Source organism: Corvus hawaiiensis, chromosome 7 (genome assembly GCF_020740725.1).
Source record: "Corvus hawaiiensis isolate bCorHaw1 chromosome 7, bCorHaw1.pri.cur, whole genome shotgun sequence".
Lineage (NCBI taxonomy): Eukaryota > Metazoa > Chordata > Aves > Passeriformes > Corvidae > Corvus > Corvus hawaiiensis.
Window position 1 is genome coordinate 20,856,983 of NC_063219.1, and position 19,308 is coordinate 20,876,290.

The window sequence follows — 19,308 nt, forward strand, 5'->3', positions numbered from 1 at the left end:
ATGGGTTTTAATTCAAACCAGTAGGCATTTGGGTCAGTAATCACATACATAATGGAAATAATGGAAGTTCCATGACCGGCTCTTGAGAATTTTGTTAGAAGCAGAAAACCCAATGATCTCCTTAGGGTTTTCTGGAAAAAAAATTTTAGAATGTGAAACTGACACCTGTGAGTTCTGAAATCTTGAAGAAGCTGGTGAGTGAACATCTGTTCAGTAAATCAGCACTGGCTTCAGCACAGCATGCTTTGTTAAGTCTTGCTTTTCCCCCCCATGTGTCCAATTTAAAATTTAACATAATTTTATCTAGCATTTAAATTTGGTTTAGGCATTGTTTTATTTTATCCAAATGTACTTCACAAGTCAAAAGTGAAAAGTTCAGCATCTTGTAAATGAAAAATCTGTATGATTTACAGAAGTCTCCTTCATATAAATATGGAATTCTTTTTGTCTACAGTTTTCCTCTCAGATGCCTTGGAATTGTTATGTGAATTTGCACAAGGCCTAACATTCTTGAAAGAGGTACTTAAGTGCCACCCTTTGGGGGTTTGGGTCTTGCTCTGGTACTTGCATGCCTGTGTAAACTGTAACTGGGGTGATCTGGAATTTGTTATCAGGAGGATACAGAACCTGTTCCAATTACAAAAATTGTAACTAATCCAGTTAAAAAAAAATACATGCTCTTTTCCTAAAACACCACAGACCTGTAATAAATAACATAGGGTCTGTTCTATTAGTTTGAGTGAGTTCCGTATGCATAGGCATCCAGTATATTAGGAGGTGACAGACAAAAAGTAAAAACCCCAAACATTTGATAGATAACTGCAACACAGTTAGTCAGAATTGGTCACGGTAATAGTCCTGGTTCTGGCTTTCGGATAGAATGTAGAGCAATCTGAGATTGTTATCATTCTTTCTAAATGTCTTTGCTGCTATCAGTGGTGGTGAGAAAAGGTCCAGAAAGATGACTTGGAGCTATGCATATTCAACATAAGCAACGTGCTTGTTGCAACATCTATTAGTCTCCCAAAACTCATTCATTTAAAATTTATTTTTGTTGCAAAGCATAAAAAAAATTGTAAAATAAAATAACATGAATTCCAGTACAACAAAGCCTAACTCTTCAACTTCACCCTTCCGACTTCAGTCCCCTTGTGCTTTTCCTAGGCAGGGAAGACTTTTCCCTTCCCTCAGAATAAATTATAAAAACGTTGCTTTATTTAATGTGCAATAATCAGTATGACTTTGGACCTTTTTAATTATTATTTTTATTTCCTTTGGAAAGTCTTAACTGGCTAGACTTTTCCCCTTCTCCCTACGCTTCCTGACGCCTCAGCTCATGGGAAATGCTCTGCCTCGGGGCATGCGCACCGCGAACGACAGTGCAGAGGCACGTGGAGCGCTGCGGCTGCAGCCGGGCGCGTTTGGAGTGAGCAGTCTCCGTCCGTGGCTCGAATGCAGGAAGGGTCCTGTGCAAAGGTAAACTGAGAGCTTCTCGGATTGTGTTCTCCGGAGCTGACACAGGCTCCTTTGCTTTCTTGTTTAACCCCGCCGGGTGGTGGAGTTTGCCGTGTGACGAGCCCTCCCTGAAGCCAGCCCTCGCAGCCGCTGCCGCCCCGCGCCCGGCCAGCAGCTGGGCCGTGTCCGCCCGCTCGGTGCCTTTCGGCCGCTCGGTGCCTCTCGCCCGCTCGGTGCCTCCCGCCCGCTCGGTGCCTCCCGCCCGCTCGGTGCCTTTCGGCCGCTCGGTGCCTTTCGGCCGCTCGGTGCCTCTCGCCCGCTCGGTGCCTCCCGCCCGCTCGGTGCCGCCCGCCCGCTCGGTGCCTCCCGGCCGCTCGGTGCCTCCCGGCCGCTCGGTGCCTCTCGGCCGCTCGGTGCCTTTCGGCCGCTCGGTGCCGCCCGCCCGCTCGGTGCCGCCCGCCCGCTCGGTGCCGCCCGCCCGCTCGGTGCCTTTCGGCCGCTCGGTGCCTTTCGGCCGCTCGGTGCCTCCCGCCCGCTCGGTGCCTTTCGGCCGCTCGGTGCCTCCCGCCCGCTCGGTGCCGCCCGCCCGCTCGGTGCCTCCCGCCCGCTCGGTGCCTCTCGGCCGCTCGGTGCCTCCCGCCCGCTCGGTGCCTCTCGGCCGCTCGGTGCCTCTCGGCCGCTCGGTGCCGCCCGCCCGCTCGGTGCCGCCCGCCCGCTCGGTGCCTCTCGGCCGCTCGGTGCCTCCCGCCCGCTCGGTGCCTCCCGCCCGCTCGGTGCCGGAGGCGCGCAGGGAGCGCCCCTCAGCGGGGCCCGCGGCCCCCCGGAGGCGGGAATCGAGTCTGTGGCGGCGCGGGTCTCGCCCCTCCTGCGGAGGCTCCGCCCTTTCCCACGCTTTTTCTGGGGCACTTCTGGGTCAGAGCCCCCGCGGTGACGGAGCAGGCGGGCTGCCGGCGGTGCGGGGCGCAGGACCGCAGCGCGGCCAGCTCTGGTACCCGGGGACAGGTACCAGCATACCTGGGGACAGGTCCGCGGCTGTGCTTACGGGAGCCGAGGCGACTCTGGCAAGCAGGGCAGAAACACCCTGTACTGCATAAGCAGCTCTCTTAAGGCTTAGTTACTTAAATCTCTAATAGTTTTTGTACTTGGGGAGTAGTGAGTGTCCACATTTTCTCCTTTTTGGGAGACTTCCTGGCTCACTGTGTTTTTTAATACAGCCTTGAAAGTGCTTATGTGTTCCAATCGATAGAAAATAATTTTAAAGACTTTTCTTGTCCTTCTAGTGTGTATTTTGCATGGCAAGTAGAACACCTTAGAAACAGTTCTTTAAGTTGATCCAAATTCCCTGGCTTTATGTATTTGGATGCTTGAAAATATCGAATGTTTTCTATTGATGAACTTTTTGAAAGATGTTGGAATTAACTATGATTTAAAATTGCATAAAAGTTTGTGGTAAATCTGCTCAATGGAATAGAGAAATATTTGAAAGCTTTCCACAAGCTGTTTCAGGTAGAGATCCTGGTTCCTCATCAGTAGGATAGGGGGTACAAGGTCCATTGCAGCATGAGAAGGGGAAAGGATGTGTCACCTGGATTTACAGGAAATTGCTTGAGCCTGAAGGTTTTTATATTTTCTTCAAGTATCTACTTTATCTTGACTTCTTGCAGCTTAGCTTGCCGTTACTGTGGGAAGTAAATTCTTTCTAAAGGCAACTACCACATAGAACAAATAAAAGCAGTATCTGAAAAGGTAGTATAAAGCAAATCATTATTATAAAAAGTTACTTAACATATGTGAAAAATTTGTGCCTTTTTTTATATTCTTTCATTTTTCGTAGGAAAGAAAACATTTCTTATTCTAGCAGATTATAAATTAAAATGATTTCCTTGTTAGCTTTCCTTGTTAGCTTTCCTTGTTTAGCTGCCCCAGTGTTAGTGACAGCAGTGTAGTACAATATACTATATGGCTTTTTATTCTCTGAAGAGGATTGTATAGACATCAGAAGAAATCCACCTATATCCAGCTTTCTGGAATGATTTCAGTACCTTGCACAGGCTGCACAAATAAGGTTTTTTTCTTCCTCAACAGATCTGCTGCCATCACCTTGATAATGTTGGAATCATGTGTACAGTTGAAGAGCATTCAAGTTTGCTGAACATATTGATAATTTTAGTTGATGATTATCTCTTCTAAAGCAAGACTTCTAGACTTTTCCACGATCTCTGAGTTGAGGGAATTCGATGAGGCTTTTTTGGTGTACTATGACCTGTATCACTAGTGGTTTGTGTTCTCTAGCTTGGAACCAATTGTGTAGGTCGTATAATACATAGTTGTTAGCACTGTGTACAAATTGGGGCATATTCTAAGAAAACAAATGAATACTTAATAAATTTCATTAGATCAGGCTCTGGCTTCCATTATAATTTGGAATTTAGGTTGCTTTTCTTTAGTGCAATGGTAATTTCAGCTGATGTCATGTGACTGATCAATATCCTGTAATACAAAGGTGATAAACCTTCTCAACTAGAAGCCATCGCACTTCATTTTACCACCAATAGTTGTATTTTCTGGCAGTTCCTGGACCCCAGTTTGGGATTATGGCCTAGTGAGAGTAAGCCTCACTTAGTCATGCAGTGCTGGCATGTTAAAAAGTTCAGCTTTTCCTTCTCAGTAGTAGCATGATAGTACATGTGCTCTTTAAAGGCAGTTTTCTAAATCTGGAAACTTACCAAGTGGACTAACTTCATAGTACTTCCTAATACCATGTCAGTGTTTGTTGTCAGGAGCTTTTCTGTGAGAAGAGTCCAGGCTGTAGATTCTTCTTAAGTTTACCTTACTTAGAACATCATAATGTAGAAACACTGATTTTTACCTAGTTGTTGTGACTGAAATTAAGTGCTTTGATACTGTCTCATTACAGGTACCTCAGAATCGACTTCTTAATACAGTGACCATACAGGATCAAAGAAAAATGATCTTCTATTTTTCAAGTATTTGAGTTTCTTGTTTGTAACAGCATGGTTTACTGTGAAAAGAGAGAGAAGAATCTTTCTGGACACTTTAAAGATAGCTGGTAGGCATAGCAAAATGCTTTGTTTGAGGCAGGTTTGCTTGTTTACACTGAGATGTTACCAAGCTCGGACTCTGTGTAGTGATCTGCTTCTGAGCCAGATAAATGGCTGCACCCATGAAGATGAAGTGTTCAGCCTTGTTGGAAGGAACAAGGCCAGACTTTCTGAAAAGCATGTGGGAGTTGCATTGAACATGCTGTGGCAATTGCAAAAGAAGAGGCCTTTTCTCTTAAGGACTAGTGACTATGTAAGAAATCACTCCCAGTTTCTTACCCTTTGCATTTTGGCAGAAAGCAAGGTGGAACGCATGGAAGATGAGGTCATAGTGGACACCTTATATAGTATCCTGAGGTAAAGAGCATTAAATACATTTTCTGTTTCGTAATAAAAAGAGAAGGAATTTTGACTACTTTTGACTAGGAATTTAGAGCTATCCTGTAAGGAGACTGTGATGAGACTGCCCTGCCACAGCTTCTGTACTCTTGACTATGTGACAGATATGGCATAATGTCCTGTGGCTCAGTTTTGGAGATGCAGGCAGAATGGATCTGTTTTGCAGTCCCAGTAAATATGTTTTATGATTATTATGAATTTTGATTATTCACTCACAAATGTTTATAATCTGTTTGAATGGAGGGAGTGATAGAAAAGTAAAACATTATGATAAATAATGAAAGGACATATGTCTCATTTCTTTATAACTTTTGAAGCAAACTTCAAAGTATTGTCTTTCTTTTGAAGGCTTAATGTTGAAGACCACATTTCTCTAGCAAAAGTGCTTGTTACAGAAGCATGGAAAAGATTAGAAAGGCAAGTATTGTAATGCTGTGCTTTGTGAAAGGTATAAGTTGCAAACATTGTTTGCTTCATGAGAGGTTATGCAAGAGTTCTCAAAGAGTAGTTATGTTTAAAACACAATATGAGTATTTTAAATGTTTTATATTTGAAGGTTTTGAAAATTATATATACAGACTTTGGTACACAAATGCTTGAGAGATTCAGATACTGCAACAGGGTCCAACATTTGAGATTTTGAAATACGTTGTCTGTGTAGATTTTTATTTGAAGGAAATTGTAGGTTTTCATATTTATAATTTTATCTCAGTGCTTGCTGTCCAGGTCTTAAATGGTTATTAGAACCATGCTTATCTCAATGTTAGTAAAAACATTTTGTATTTAAACAGCAACATTTTCCCTTTGTGTATTTTGTTACTGTGTTTTGTGGTCTTCTTTTGATTTTTTTTTTTTTTTTTTGGGATATTGTAGTTTTCATTCTTTAATCTTGGGATAATGGCAGAACCTAGTGTCAGTCTTGGCACCAGCACAGATTTGCCTCTTCTTATGTGGAGTATCTTGACAAATAAATAAATACAGTGTATCTTGAAAAAAAAAAAAGAAGTAATCACTCACCATCATTTTATCTATTTGACATCATTGCTTGAGAATATACTCTTATAATATAGATTTCTTAGGCTGATTTGGTTAAGTGAAGGACAACTAATTGTTGCAGAACTCATATACACAACATGCTTTAATACTGAACACCTAGGTGTTTTGCTTAGATACTTTGTTTCCTTGTTTTTTAATTTGGCTATAACCTTGTTTTTTATGTAATTAAGATAAACTGACTGCCTTTAATGTCTTGACAGGCTTAGTTTGCCAGCTCTGTCTAAATTTGCTCTGTGCTTATACAAGCAACACAGGCACTTCAGTCCCATAATTGGCCAAGTAGCTCATATTGTGGACTTGAAACTGGATTCTATACAGGATATAAGGTAAGTGTCAGAGTGCAGCTAAGAAGCAGAAGAAGCAATATGTTGCAATAACTGGTCTGTCTTTGCTGAATATTTTCCCTTTTTCTCAACTGGATGTTGCTTTCTTCAGTTGGGGGGTTGTGGGAAAGAAATGTATTGTATTTGTGCATTGATTGACAAGTGAATGCATTTTCCCAATGACTTTATGAAGAATGTCCTTATAACCAATCTAAATAATTAAAACTACTGCTTGATTGCTTAGATGGGTTATAAAAAATTAATTAATTTCCACTGTTCTACTTAGAGTAAAGCAAATATTTAGCATCAGCTTTATCCTGATTCTGAACATGGACATTTTGATAATTAAGAGGCTGTTGACTCACCAGAAGATGCTTTTCTCCCTTTTTTCTCTCTTGACATTGATAGTTTCTCTACTATGACATGGCTTTGTTAGCAGCAATAAGGGGTTTTAAAGCAATGTTGTGTGTATTTATCTTCAGAGCATTGTTTTTCTGGTCAAATTGAATTAATAAATTCTCTTGCTAGCATGTCTAGCACATTACCCTCATGTTTAAACTACTTAAGACATAGCCCTAGTCAAAAGAAGACCAAGCTCCTTTTTTCTTTCTTCTGTTGCCCTGGGGCTGTTACAGCAAAAGCTTCTCTTTCTTTTTTCTTCTTTATATAGCACCAGCAGTCCCAACACTTATTTTTGCAGATGTGAGGAGCTTGCTTATGAAACTCCTTGAATAGGACTGCATTTCTTTACTGAAATCACTTTCTCTGGGATCCTAAGTTTTATTCCCTTAGGAAGGGATTCTTTCTTTAGGAGTAACAATGACTCTTCTCCCCCTTACGTCACTGGTGAATTGTTTGGGTTTCTTTAGTGTCTGTTGAACATAAAAGATATTTTTGCAAATACAAATCAGGCAAATCAGGGTCTCACCGTAGGCAAATGCTTTTATCATGCATAACTTTGTAAGGGATGGCTGAAAAATCCGAATCATTTTGGAAGTTCACTGAAAGCAGAGTTTTTACTTTAGTAGGCTAAACAGTTTTTGCTCATCCATTTTTTCTGCATTAGATTTAAAATTCTTTTTTGCAGAGAAACAACACCTCGACTACCGTTCCTTTCTTTGTGCACTTCATTTAAGAAATCTAAAATGTATTGCTTACTGTGTTCAATGTGTCAGTGTAAAATCTTTTGAATTTCTTAGGATTTTGTCAGTTTTGATGATCAGCATATCTGATGTTATCACTGAGAGTTTTCGAGATCGATTACTGCACAAGGCTCAACAGCTCTTAGAAGAAAAGAATGAAGTCCACTTCAACTATGCCAGAAGAATACTACAGTTTCTCCAAAATGTTAGACTGAGATATCATCCCTTGCTAGAAAAATGCAACAGGATTTTCCTTGAAAGTGCCTCCCATCTTGATATACACAGTATTAGTCATATTTTTGGACTGTATGAGCAGCTGGGTTTTGACAATGCTGAATTCCGCTTGATTGCTAAACAGCTGCTGTCCAAAACTATAGATGATTATTATGATCCTGAAACCTTTGCAAAATTGTTTTTTGCTCTTGGGCCTATGGCAGGATCCAAGGTTAGAGAAAGGTAAGTTTATTCATGATTTTGTCTTATTTATGACATATGTATTCTTGCACAGAAATTAAAAATTTACTGGTGTTTGGAGGAATTTCTGAGTCCATCTGTGAGCTGAGCCTTAGGTTTCCTGGTTGTAATGTTGTAGCAGTGGATCATTTCATAATGGAAACAGTGTCAAAGCAGTTTGTTTTTTTATAAAGCTGAATCAGATCCATCAATCAAGGGCTGTGTGAATGCTGTTATGCAAGGCCATCCTGTAGCTCAGGTCTGTTAGACTACAGCCTTCTTTTCACACTGGATGGTAGGTAAAAACCTTTCTGTCTTTCTCCTGAGAAATATATGCAGTGATATTTGTTGCTTTTTCCTTTTTAAGACTGTCAGTAGCTGTAAAAGCCTGAGTCTTGTCCTATACCAGATTGATGACATCCTATTTTTTATGAAAGATCATCATCAGGGAACACTTCAGCATTTATTTAGAGCATAGTATTGTGTGACAGATTTTTTTTTCTCTGCTTGTTTTTCTTGTGCCACAAAATCCTGTTTGGGGGTGGTATTACTCATGGGTCTCTCAAAGCCTGCAATTTTAGGCAGAATTTTCTGTATTAATTACAACGAGTCATATTTTCATACTTCTCTTCATGAACATTTCCTTTATTCAGATATTTGGATATGCTGCAAGCCTGTGTTGGTTTTGCCATAGCTGATTTAGTTACAAAAGCTTTTCCTAGATTTAAAAAAAAAATTATTTTGTTTGTGATAAACATTGGCTTTAATTACCGCAGAACCAGTTCAGTTCAAGTTTGATTCTGTTATCTGTAGCTTGTTGATTGATCATTAATTGTTTAGTGTCTTAGATTACCTTCTCTGCTTCTTGTCTACTTTTAGAATTGTTGGACTCGCTGGTTTCTAACATCAGAACAATATGCACTGATCCAACACACTCACACCCCTTCATCTGTGCTATACACACCAACTGTTCAGAAGAAAAGTCCACAGAATGAAAGTCTCTAGTTTGGGAGAACTTTTTTGTCCAGAAGTAGTCTTTGGTTCTTTTCCTCATATATAAAGAAAACGGCTGCAATCTTTGCCAGAGATTTTCAATTGTTTTTCATTGGAAAATGTCTTTTCCTCTTTAGGTTGCTAGGAACTGCAGCACACATGGCAGAGGAATTTAGCAGTCACCAAGTACTGATGATACTGAGGACGATGCAGAAAATGAAATGCAGAAATTCTCATCTACTCAAAAAGTAATTTTTTTTATACTACTAAGAAGTTGTATTCTCTAGGTAAACTTCCATTTAGTGTGGAAAACTATGACATATCCAGTAAGTTAGGGGTGGCAGGTGCATCTCTTGTACACAAATGCTATACACCATAAATAATTGGCTATTACAGATTTTAGAATATTGCAGCTTGACCCAGAAGTAATTGAGGCAATTTAGGAATTTCAAAGAAAGGCATTTCACCCTTACCAAGTTACTGTCAGAGAGTATCTGTCTAATTTACAAATATGTGATCCTATTGCAGTAAACTTAGCCTTTAGCAATTACTGTAAACTCATGAGACTGCAAATGAAATGTAGTAAGTTGCAGAGAACATGTCCTGTCTTGGACATCCTGTTACTTTGGTGAATTGTTTGTTCAAAAGTCATTGTGTCCTATTTTGGACTACTAAAGCTTGTGTTTTTAAGAACCTGGGCCACATTTTCTGCAGTTTTGAACTGAACACTGTTTGTAGGGAGAGGTAGTACCTGTCATACAGTGAATGGAAAAGAAGTTGATGTTTTGGGCACAGAAGATGTAGCATTAGATATGTCAGAGGTGCAGCAGAGTTAAGTGCAGGTCGTGAGCAATTACTGGATTGAAGGTAGTTGTATGAATCAAATAGATCCTTGAAAGAAAAAGGACATACTGGTTTCCTGTGGAGCAAAGGGATACTAAAAGGAAGATCAGGTGAATTAAAGTCTTTTCTTCTTGAGTCTCAAGAAGAGTCACTGTCATAAGTGTCTCTGTCCTAAGACCTTAAGAAGGTCTTAAGGTGTTATCTTTCCCTACAGATCTATCCCCCTCTTTGCAGCTTTAGACCAACATAGCTGTAGCAACCATTGTTTCGTAAGTGAGTGTGGTGGTGCGGAAGCTGGTGATGCGGTTCTAGTTTATTGTGTTCTTGGTCCACTCTAAATTTAACTGATTGTGAAATCTGCAACCGAAGTTAGTAGTGTGAATTAGCTGATTTGTTGTGATGAGGGCTTTGATTTTGTAATTTGGTCAGTAAGTGGAGAGAGGCTGCTCTGTCTTAAGTGGAATAGTGTCAAAATCGGTGTGGAGAGGAGTGCATGTGTGTGAAACCCTTCACATAGGTACTGTGCACCACAGGACCCCCCTTTTCATGCGGGATGTTGGGGTTTGCATTATCCTTTGTATTAGCTTCATACCATGTAATCTTTTCCTCTTTGTATTCAGAATGGCTTCTGTTCTGCACAAACACTTGGATAGCTATCATGTATTACAGTTGGTAAAGTTAACACAGTACTTGGTGGTGTTGTGTTGCCAGGATCTGGAGCTGTTTGCCAAATTAAAAACGTTACTATTAGGGTAAGTGTGTATTCTTGGAAATGTAGCTATTTAGGTTTTAAACAGTTCTCTACTTAAGATATTAATTAGCAAGCTGTTAGTGTTTTGTTTCCATAAATATGAAGAAGTACCAAACTGTTACAATTATTTGTCTATTAAACATGTAAATCAGAGGATAGCAAGTAGATGTTGTCTTGACTATAGACCCAACAGTATCTGCTAATAGATATGATATCTTTTAAAAGTATTTTTTTGCCCCTTTTTCCTTAGACCACTGTACTATAATGATGTTGAAATGACAATAAATTTTGATTGGTATTTGATAGGATGGATAGATATTAATATTGTATTTGATGTTTGACAGAAGAAGTAATGAAAAAGAGACAGTAAGAATGCCTTGGTTGGGACAAGCAAAAGTGTGACACAGAAGTACTCTTTTGATTGAAGAACTGTCCAGTTAGTTCTTAAGCTTGTACTGTTGCAACAGAAAGTTGCCAGAGAAGAGATCTTGCTTCCCTTGCTCGGCCTCTATAGGAATGTAGTGCTTTGGCTGTACGTTTTTTTTTGTGGATGATGTCTTCATGTTCCTCAGGCACCTCAAAACCTGCTGCTCCCTAGGACAGAAATCACAGAAATTAACGAGGCCCATAAACCCACAGATACCCTTGACAAATGTGGACCTTCTGACCTTACTAAGAACTTCTGTGTTTATCAGTAACAGTTGGGAGTCCCACCAGCTGACTGAGCTGCTCATTGTCTTCTTCCCTTTCTTCAGTTTTGAATAAATTAAAAGGAAGAAGTTAATCTCACTGAAAAAAAGATGTGTGGATTTCTGCCAAGTCATTTAATATTCTGCTCATTTTATATTTGTGCAGCTTTTGACTTCTAAATTAGAATTTTCAAGCATGTAATTTTTTTGTTTTGCTTGAACATTTGCACTTTGTCACTACTGATGGACTATTTATTTCTATCTCTCTTCCAGTTGTTTAAAATCTACAGTGATACCTGCTGATACTGCAGCCATAATTCGTGTTCTGGCCATGCTTCCTTCTTTTCATGTGGAGGAAATTATTATAAACAAAGCAGCAGCAGTTCTGCCTCAATGCAGGCTCCATCATTTGAATTGCATTGCTACAGCTCTTGTCAAATGGAATCATCATGGCCAGCTGCACTGGCAAAACAGTTCTGAGCTATGTGCCAAGCTTCTGCAGAAACTAAATGACTGTGGATTTCAGAGGCTTCAGAAAGCCAACAACTTAAATCTTCTGTTGGAAGAACTTACACATGTGAATGGAGAGTGGTTTGAAGAAGTCCTGAATGAGGAAACTATGGCCACGTGTAAACACTTGATAGATCAAATAACATGGGCAAATGTATTACCCTTGTCTTTTTTTCTCATAAAATCAGACCACCGTTGTCCTGCATTATTTGACAGAATAGCTTCTGTGACTGTTGCAAATATAGACAAGGTATCACACTTCTTCTTTCTATCTACTGTGAGTTATTCAATAAGAAAGGACAGGTTAGTAGTTGATGTGTTTCAAAGCACAATTCACACATGCTTTTAAGAGTTTTCTTCAGTGTACCTGATTTGGAGATCATCTTTTTTGTGCTCACTTAAAGCTGTTTTACTTCTGTGTATATAAATTTGCACTTCTCATTAATTTTCATTTCTTTTTTATTGTTCACTCAGTGTTAGGTCAGCCATAATCCTTTACATTCAACTTTACATTTGACCATCTTAATTTTTTTTAAACTTGTTTATAAATAGTCACATCAATATCCATATGATGGATATTTTAACATTACTCATTGTGGGGATTTCCCCAATAGCCTGTCTATTTGGTCAAAATTACTTTTTTTTTTTCTTACTATCTTTTTTCCCATTCTCAATCTGGTGTTCATATAAATCTTCAATTTTATTCTGCTGCAGTCTAGTTTCTTTAAGAACATTTAATGCAAAACCTTCTTAAAAGGTTCTTTAAGTGTATAGAAACACTTGGATCACCTACATGAAATAAATTCTAAGTTTTAGCTGTGGCTGCAATTTCACCTATTACTGCATTTTATTTTTTTATTATTTCTCCAGGAAAAGTTGACCAAAGAAAAAAATCAGAAAATAGTTCATCTAGTCTTAAATCTCCAAATTCTGAATTAATTGTAAAAATTTTCTTTATTTTAAAGCAATATTAGGATATTTTGCAGTGACTTGATTTAGGATGTCTTTTTTTTTCAGGTTCCCCCATCTGAAATCTATTTTATTCTCTTCCTTTTCTCTTCTTTGAATTATGACCCTCCTGACGATGAAGAATTCTTTAAGAGTTGTATCCATCATCTTACTTCTAACTTGAGTAAGTGCAATAGACAAAGATTATTACTGAATGAAAATGGGAATAGAATGGCACTTTTGTTAAGCAAAGAAAAAGTGAGTATTTTACTACTAATACTCTGCCTACTGGGGTTAAACCGTGACAAATATTCAATTTTGGGTTTTGTTTCACCTGTTAAAAATGACTGTTGATAAGGGACTAGCAAAGAATTTTTGGCACAGTAAAATGTAAGTGAAAATTTTGATTAATTCACTGTACTGTTACTGGATAGAATTGTCATGGTGTTCCCCAAGGAATCATCATTTGGGAACAGGATACATTTTGTGATTCATCACAAAGAAAGAGTTAAAATTGTAGAGGAAGTGTGTAGAGATTTGTGTAGTACATTAAGAGAGAAAATCAGACGATTTGGGAGGCCAGGGAAAGGGCATTGCAAATCCTTTCAGCTTTGTCCTATGTTAATACAGGTTTCTCTCTGGTTTTTCAAGGTCATCTTGAAACTTATCACTTGGTGCTGCTAGGTCATGTTTTGGCAATGGCTGGGTATTTTCCTCCACTTCTGATAACGACGATATTTAATGTTTCTTTCCTAAGCAAATTGGATGCTCAACTTGAAGGTAGCTATCTAGCTCTTTGACAAATTTGATTGTGTAACATTTGGCACAAAATGCAATTGTGGGCCTACATATGACTTGAGATGTAGAATTACTCTTTAAATGATTCTCTTTTCAGGAAAGACACCCTGTATATAATACAGTCATAATTTGAGTGCTAAAAGGGAAGTAATGAACAAAAATCTGTTCTTTGTTTTAAAAGTACAGACCTGTATTGCAGATGAGAGAAAATAATAGAAAACAATATTGCACTCAGTATTAGTAATTCTTCAATTTTATTAGGAATAAAATTACCTGACTGTGGTGTTTATTACTAGAAGTAGTCACAAAGCTGAAGGAATTTCTTGTCTGCAAGAAATGTATCCTACCTGTCTCTTCTCTAAAAAAGACTGACTGACTGTTTCATTCCTCTCTACCTGTAAGTTTTTCATTATCAATGTACTCTTGCCATTTTGCCCTCAACTACTTCATTAAATTTACACGATAGAAGCAATTTCTATCTTCTGTCTTGCTGTTGTTCTTAATACTGAGCAGAACTGGGCTTTTTACATTTATTCTCTCAGGGATTTTGAGAATTTGAGATTTTGATTCTGCAGCATGAATTTTAAAAATGCCATAGTACACAGATATTTGCATTTCTAGTAAAAAATTCAGAGGTTACCATTTAGTTCAATTTGTTGGATTTTTTCACATTTCAGTTCACACATTTCTATGTTGTTATTTTTTTTAAATCAGTCCTGCCTGATACGGTGAAGCAGAGGGTCCACTCAAGCCTCATGAAATTGAACAGAGCAGTCTGTCTGGAATGCCCAGAGTTTCACATCCCTTGGTTTCATGAGCCATACTGCCAACGTGTCTTTCATAACAGTAAGTAATTTAGGAGAGGGAAAACTGCCTTCATTACTAGTAATAGTCTATTTTTGTAACAATATACTAGATCCTTCTAAAACCGTCATGCCGACAGTAGCACACAATAGAAGGCACACCCCTCTCTGCTGAGCATGCATTCTTGAAAAGTGCAACCGCTTAGTAGTGCAACTGGGAGCAAACTAGTTTTCCTTGTGAGAATTAATGTAATAGAGATGGTATATTTCTTCATAAGAATGAAAAATTAAATACACAGAAACTGCGTATATGATGTGAAGGATAGAAAGGCAGGAAGAGGATCATTCTGTACTGGAGGAGATGGGACATTTTGCTCCCTGCTTCACTTACAAGACTGAACATTTGACTTAAATTTTTCAAGGTAAACATTTTTACTGCCTGCTTTTGAGCTTCATCCTCCCTTCTTCCTCACAAGAATCGAGACCCATCAGGGATGAGAGATCGAGAAGTAGGCTAGGGATCAAGTGTAGCAGCTGAGATCTTTCAGAATAGTGATCAATTCAGAAAATCCATCTAATGCAAACACATTATCTCCTCCACTAATTCTCATGGGGAGATCTGCTGTGCTATCCATAGAACTCAGCTACTTCGTCTCTTAGACTAAAGATGTTTAATGGAGCAAGGTGTTAATATGCAATGGACAAAGAAGTGGCAGATAGTGTGGTGTGCCTGTAATAAACACAAGATGAGTAAATATGTGTCTAAACATGATTAAAAGCAAACAAAATCCAACAGGTGAAACCTAAAACTGAAGTTTTGTAGTATGTGAATATAAAAATCCTGGGATCTAAAGTCTGGATTTGAAATTTACTTAATAGCATGCACCTGCCACTTTGTATCTAAAATATGATCACTTTGTCTCCGAATTATGATGGAATAACACTTGGGATCTGTGGAAAAGATTTAATTCAGTAACCTGGCTGTCAAAAATGCAATTTCTCAAAGCAGTATTTTCAAAATTTTGGCTGTGGAAGTTTTGATGTATGAATTCTTTTGTCTTTGCAGGCACGAGCCGAATAAATCCACAGCGACAGCATATTCACAGAATGCTGATAGAGATCTTAGGAGGGAGCAATTACTCAAGAATATCTGTTCTCACACCATACTACTATGAAATAGGTGAGAAGTTAATACTCTAAAATAGAGTCTTCTCATATTACTGTTATCACTCAGATTAAGAAGCTCCTGGTCATATGGCCACAAGATAACACAAGGTATTGCAAAGAAGAAATTTTTGTATAAAATACAGTTTCTAAAAATGTCTTCATAATTTAAATAATGTTGGGTATCTCTAATTATGGCTATCACTTAGTTTTGGTAGAAGTAAACATTGTACAGATCAAATTCTTTCACTTTTATTTTGTCAGTAAACAGGTTTGTTGTGTTTTCTGGCAGATTTTGAGTGTGTCCTGGATGTAAATAAAAAGCCTCTTTCCTATATGGTTCAGAATATACTTTTGGATGATGTGGGGGCAATACACTTGAGACATGACATCAAGGATGAAGGGAGAAAGGCTCTGCCACCAGGAGCTCAAAGGTTAGTATGCTGAATTCTTGCACATTAGCTCTTCCAGGTTTACATCCAGTTTAGACCCAGTTTTTGATGCTCATGTCCTAATGTTCTGTTCCTTTTCCAAAGTCTAATGAGGTTTAGCCTTCTGAGGTGTGGTGGGTTAGCTGCAGCTGCTCCCACTCATTTGCATGGCATGGCTTATTCCCGGGCAGTGTGATAGGGGAGAGAACTGGTATAAAGAAAAGTACCTCCATCCCAACCAAACCCAATACAGGTTCTTGAAATGTGTTTCCTGAGATTGGAATACTGTTTTCCTCCCACCTCTTCAAATGTCAGCCTTGAAAATGCTGGTTAGCTGTTTTTACCATTTGAACAAAAACAGATGCAGGGTGAAAATGCTTCTTCTGAATTCAAGTATCTCTAGATAAAGAGGAGGAAAATGTTTTTTTTTCTAATTTCAGGGAGTTGTTTAATTTTCGTTTTCTGAGAATTGTCAGGTTTATCTAGTCTTGCTGCAACTATCAATACTGAACTAGAAATAGCACTTCTTGCTATTCAGGTAGGACCTGAAAGTAAGTGCACATTTTTACTGTTTGCAGAATTGCTTTGGAATTTCTTGACTCAAAAGCCTTTAGCAAAGATTATTCACGTCATCTGAAAGGAGAACCTGCAGTGAAAAAGCGACACCTGGAAATGCTGGGGTACCGGGTAGTTCAGGTGAGCAGTCCACAATACTTTGGGTCCTTTCTGCATTGTATCAGCAGTGCAAAATGATCCATTTTCCTTGCAACAGATTTAGAGACACTTCTATTGTTAAAAGCACCTACTGGGAGAGAGCAATTTTTGTATTTAGGGGGGAAATTCCAAGCTGTTCTCAAAATGGTGTAAGGACTTCATAGAACTCACACCTTCTCTGAAAGAGGGTGAAGCAAAACTGAAGTCAAAAGGTCCTGGTCTGATCTTACTGCAGGCAAACTAGCAATCTCAATGTAGCCTGCATAAAGGAGAAAAAGTGAAATCAGAGTTTTAGTTCAATTCATTAAGATTTCTATGGTAGAAAAAGATTGAACGTACCCTTCTTGAGTGATAAGACAGTTTTGGCAGCTGCCAGATGGGATATGGATGCTGTTTGTCTGTTGCAATGATAGTGCTGTGACAGGGAACACTAGAGGCCAGAAATAATTCACCACCAGCACTGAAACATTTGGGAAATGGAGACTTGTGAATGCAGAGGCTCCTGTATATTTACTCACCACCCTAATTTTAGCTAGAATCCTTCTTTAAGCTTAAATTTTGTTGGTTGGGGTTTTTTAAACAGAATAATCATCCTTTCTGATGTTATACTACTGATACACCATTGCAGTCTGATACAGTAACATTACAAACTACAGTGACCTGGCATTTTTCTGTCAATTTGGGTTTTAAAAGATGGGAGGGTGTAACGGAATTGTCACAGCCTGTATTGTGTGGGCATCTGTTTTATATCTCTGCAACTATGCTGCTTTTTGGAAGCAGACTGACTGTACTTACGTAGAGGAGAATCTTACAATAAGAAATGGAACTTTCAGTGTTAGAGTAAGCAGGCTTTTGGAAGGTAAATATCTTCAAGTGAAGAGCAACAGGAATCGGAGAGCGTTTTCTTTGCTCTTAGATGGTATATGGCTTATACCAATGTTAAAAGTCAGTTTGTACCATTCTGTTCCACAGATTCCTCACTTCGAATGGAATTCTATGGTTCTGTCAACAAAAGGTGAACAGCTGGAATACCTGAGAAAACAGCTGTATACGGAATACAGTGATGTGAGACATGCAGTCTGAAGTACTTTTATAAAAACAGTTTACATACCATCAACTGTCTCGTAATCCTGGAATACTTAAGTTTCAAAAATCTGTTTATCAGCTGGACCAAGGCTTGCCAAGGTCATCAGATGTAAAGAGATTTGATCCTCAGTTTGTTAGGAATTGCAAAAGGCAGGTCACAGTGGGCCGTGAAGATGTGATAGGGATGCTTAAAATTTCCCATTATCTGGAAGTTATTATGAGCACATGAATCTGGCAGTTTTGCCATAAAGTTACGTTATTATCTCCTAAATAAATAACACAGAGACTTAGCCAGACATAAAACTCTCCACAGAAAAAGTTGGAAATACTATTGACTAGGAGACTGGAGTAAGCAATCTACTGGAAACTATGTCTGTCCTCCAGCATGTGACAGAATGAGCAGTTAGGAATCAAACAGTATCTGTACACTGAACCCAAGAAACTGAAATGCAGATTTGCTATGAATAGGGCTGCTTTTAGAGCCATTCAGTTTCCATTCTCAGAACAGAGGTACTGTGGGGGACTGTGCTGGGGGAGTGTTGCGTGGTGAGGAACCTCCAGCTGCTTCTCCTACCCTGTGATGTGCTGTGGGCAGAAGAGTGGCTGAGCCTTCTGGAACACCTTCACACACTTAAAAACCCTGCCAGGGTTTGTGCAGGAGGCATAAGACACTGAGATGTAGACGGAAGAAGTGGAAGAGCCAGGAGAATGTTCGTTGTAGAGCAGTAACTGTAGGGTGGTCATGCTTGGCAAATCATCCCATTTTCAGAGGCAGCCATGTTGTGCCTACAGCTGCCATCACCTTAGGACGACTGTGAGCTGTGCCTGTTTTCTCACATGTGCAAGGAGGATATGTGTTCTGGCTTATTTAGTAGAAGCAGGACACCTTTTACCACTTCACTTGAAACCTGGCAGAGAGAAGCCACTGCATATCTGAATTGGCCATTATGCATCTGGCTGTCACATTTTTTTTACTATTCAGTAGCAGAGGAAAAATTTTTTATTAACTGAATACAAATCAGGACAGGAATGGAAAGTCAGGAAAAACCAACAGAACTGATCTAAGCTGCAAGGTACTCTCCTCCTGGGGCAGCCCTCATTTTTGTGGGATGACTGCCAAAACTAATAGATGGTAGTCTAGACATCTAGGGTTATCAAATGGACAAGGGTCCAAGATGTAATGACTGCTTTGAGGAAATGTCATTGAAGGCACAGCGCAGAGAAAGATTCTGTGTGCATTATATTTGGTATAAAATGGAGAAGACAATCATAAATATAATTTAGTATTTCAGAAGGTGGGCTACATGTTGAAGAGATATTGCATGACTCTGCTGCTGTACAGATCACCCTCAAGCAGCAGCCTTGGAGTGTTAAGAAAGGTGGCAGTGGCTGAAGTCATGAGTCAGGGTGGTCATGTGTTTAACGCTGATTTTCAGGGTGGTCACTGTACCAAGCCAGTTTTCTTCAAATTATGTATGGATAAAGTTATGAGTATGCACAATGAGAAGAGGATTAAAACTTGTTATGAATGGTCCAGAAAGGGCATTGAAGAAAAGCAAAAAAAAAAAGCAATTCAGTAAAATGCATTTTCCTTGATTCTTTGCACTCATTCTTTCTATATTAAATCAGCAAGTGCTATGGCAGATGGGTAGTGTAAACCAGTGACCTAACTGGAGCCAATAAAAAGG

The 19,308-nt window shown here is 39.2% G+C and overlaps 1 protein-coding gene across 2 annotated transcripts; it reads left to right on the plus strand.

The window, feature by feature from the left end:
• The first annotated feature begins 1,310 nt into the window (after positions 1-1,310).
• On the plus strand, positions 1,311-19,216 carry FASTKD1 (FAST kinase domains 1). 2 transcript variants are annotated; one of them, XM_048309175.1, is made up of 15 exons: positions 1,311-1,476; positions 4,373-4,874; positions 5,265-5,333; positions 6,173-6,298; positions 7,495-7,893; positions 9,021-9,131; positions 10,347-10,478; positions 11,440-11,926; positions 12,694-12,808; positions 13,276-13,404; positions 14,137-14,268; positions 15,292-15,405; positions 15,682-15,823; positions 16,399-16,516; positions 17,507-19,216. In XM_048309175.1, exons 2-15 carry the CDS (start codon positions 4,540-4,542, stop codon positions 17,615-17,617), a joined length of 2,520 nt encoding a protein of 839 aa, XP_048165132.1. In that variant the 5' UTR covers positions 1,311-1,476; positions 4,373-4,539; the 3' UTR covers positions 17,618-19,216. The 2 variants fall into 2 exon arrangements, with proteins under 2 accessions (XP_048165132.1, XP_048165133.1); XM_048309176.1 differs by having other exon boundaries at positions 1,312-1,476; positions 4,814-4,874.
• Positions 19,217-19,308: the final 92 nt, after the last annotated feature.

Excerpts from the sequence above, each read along its gene's own strand:
- FASTKD1 (XM_048309175.1), top strand. The coding sequence starts at position 4,540 with ATGCTTTGTTTGAGGCAGGTTTGCTTGTTTACACTGAGATGTTACCAA. Across the intron at positions 13,405-14,136 it reads ATTGGATGCTCAACTTGAAG|TCCTGCCTGATACGGTGAAG; the intron begins GTAGCTATCTAG and ends TTTTTAAATCAG. Across the intron at positions 15,406-15,681 it reads ACCATACTACTATGAAATAG|ATTTTGAGTGTGTCCTGGAT; the intron begins GTGAGAAGTTAA and ends GTTTTCTGGCAG.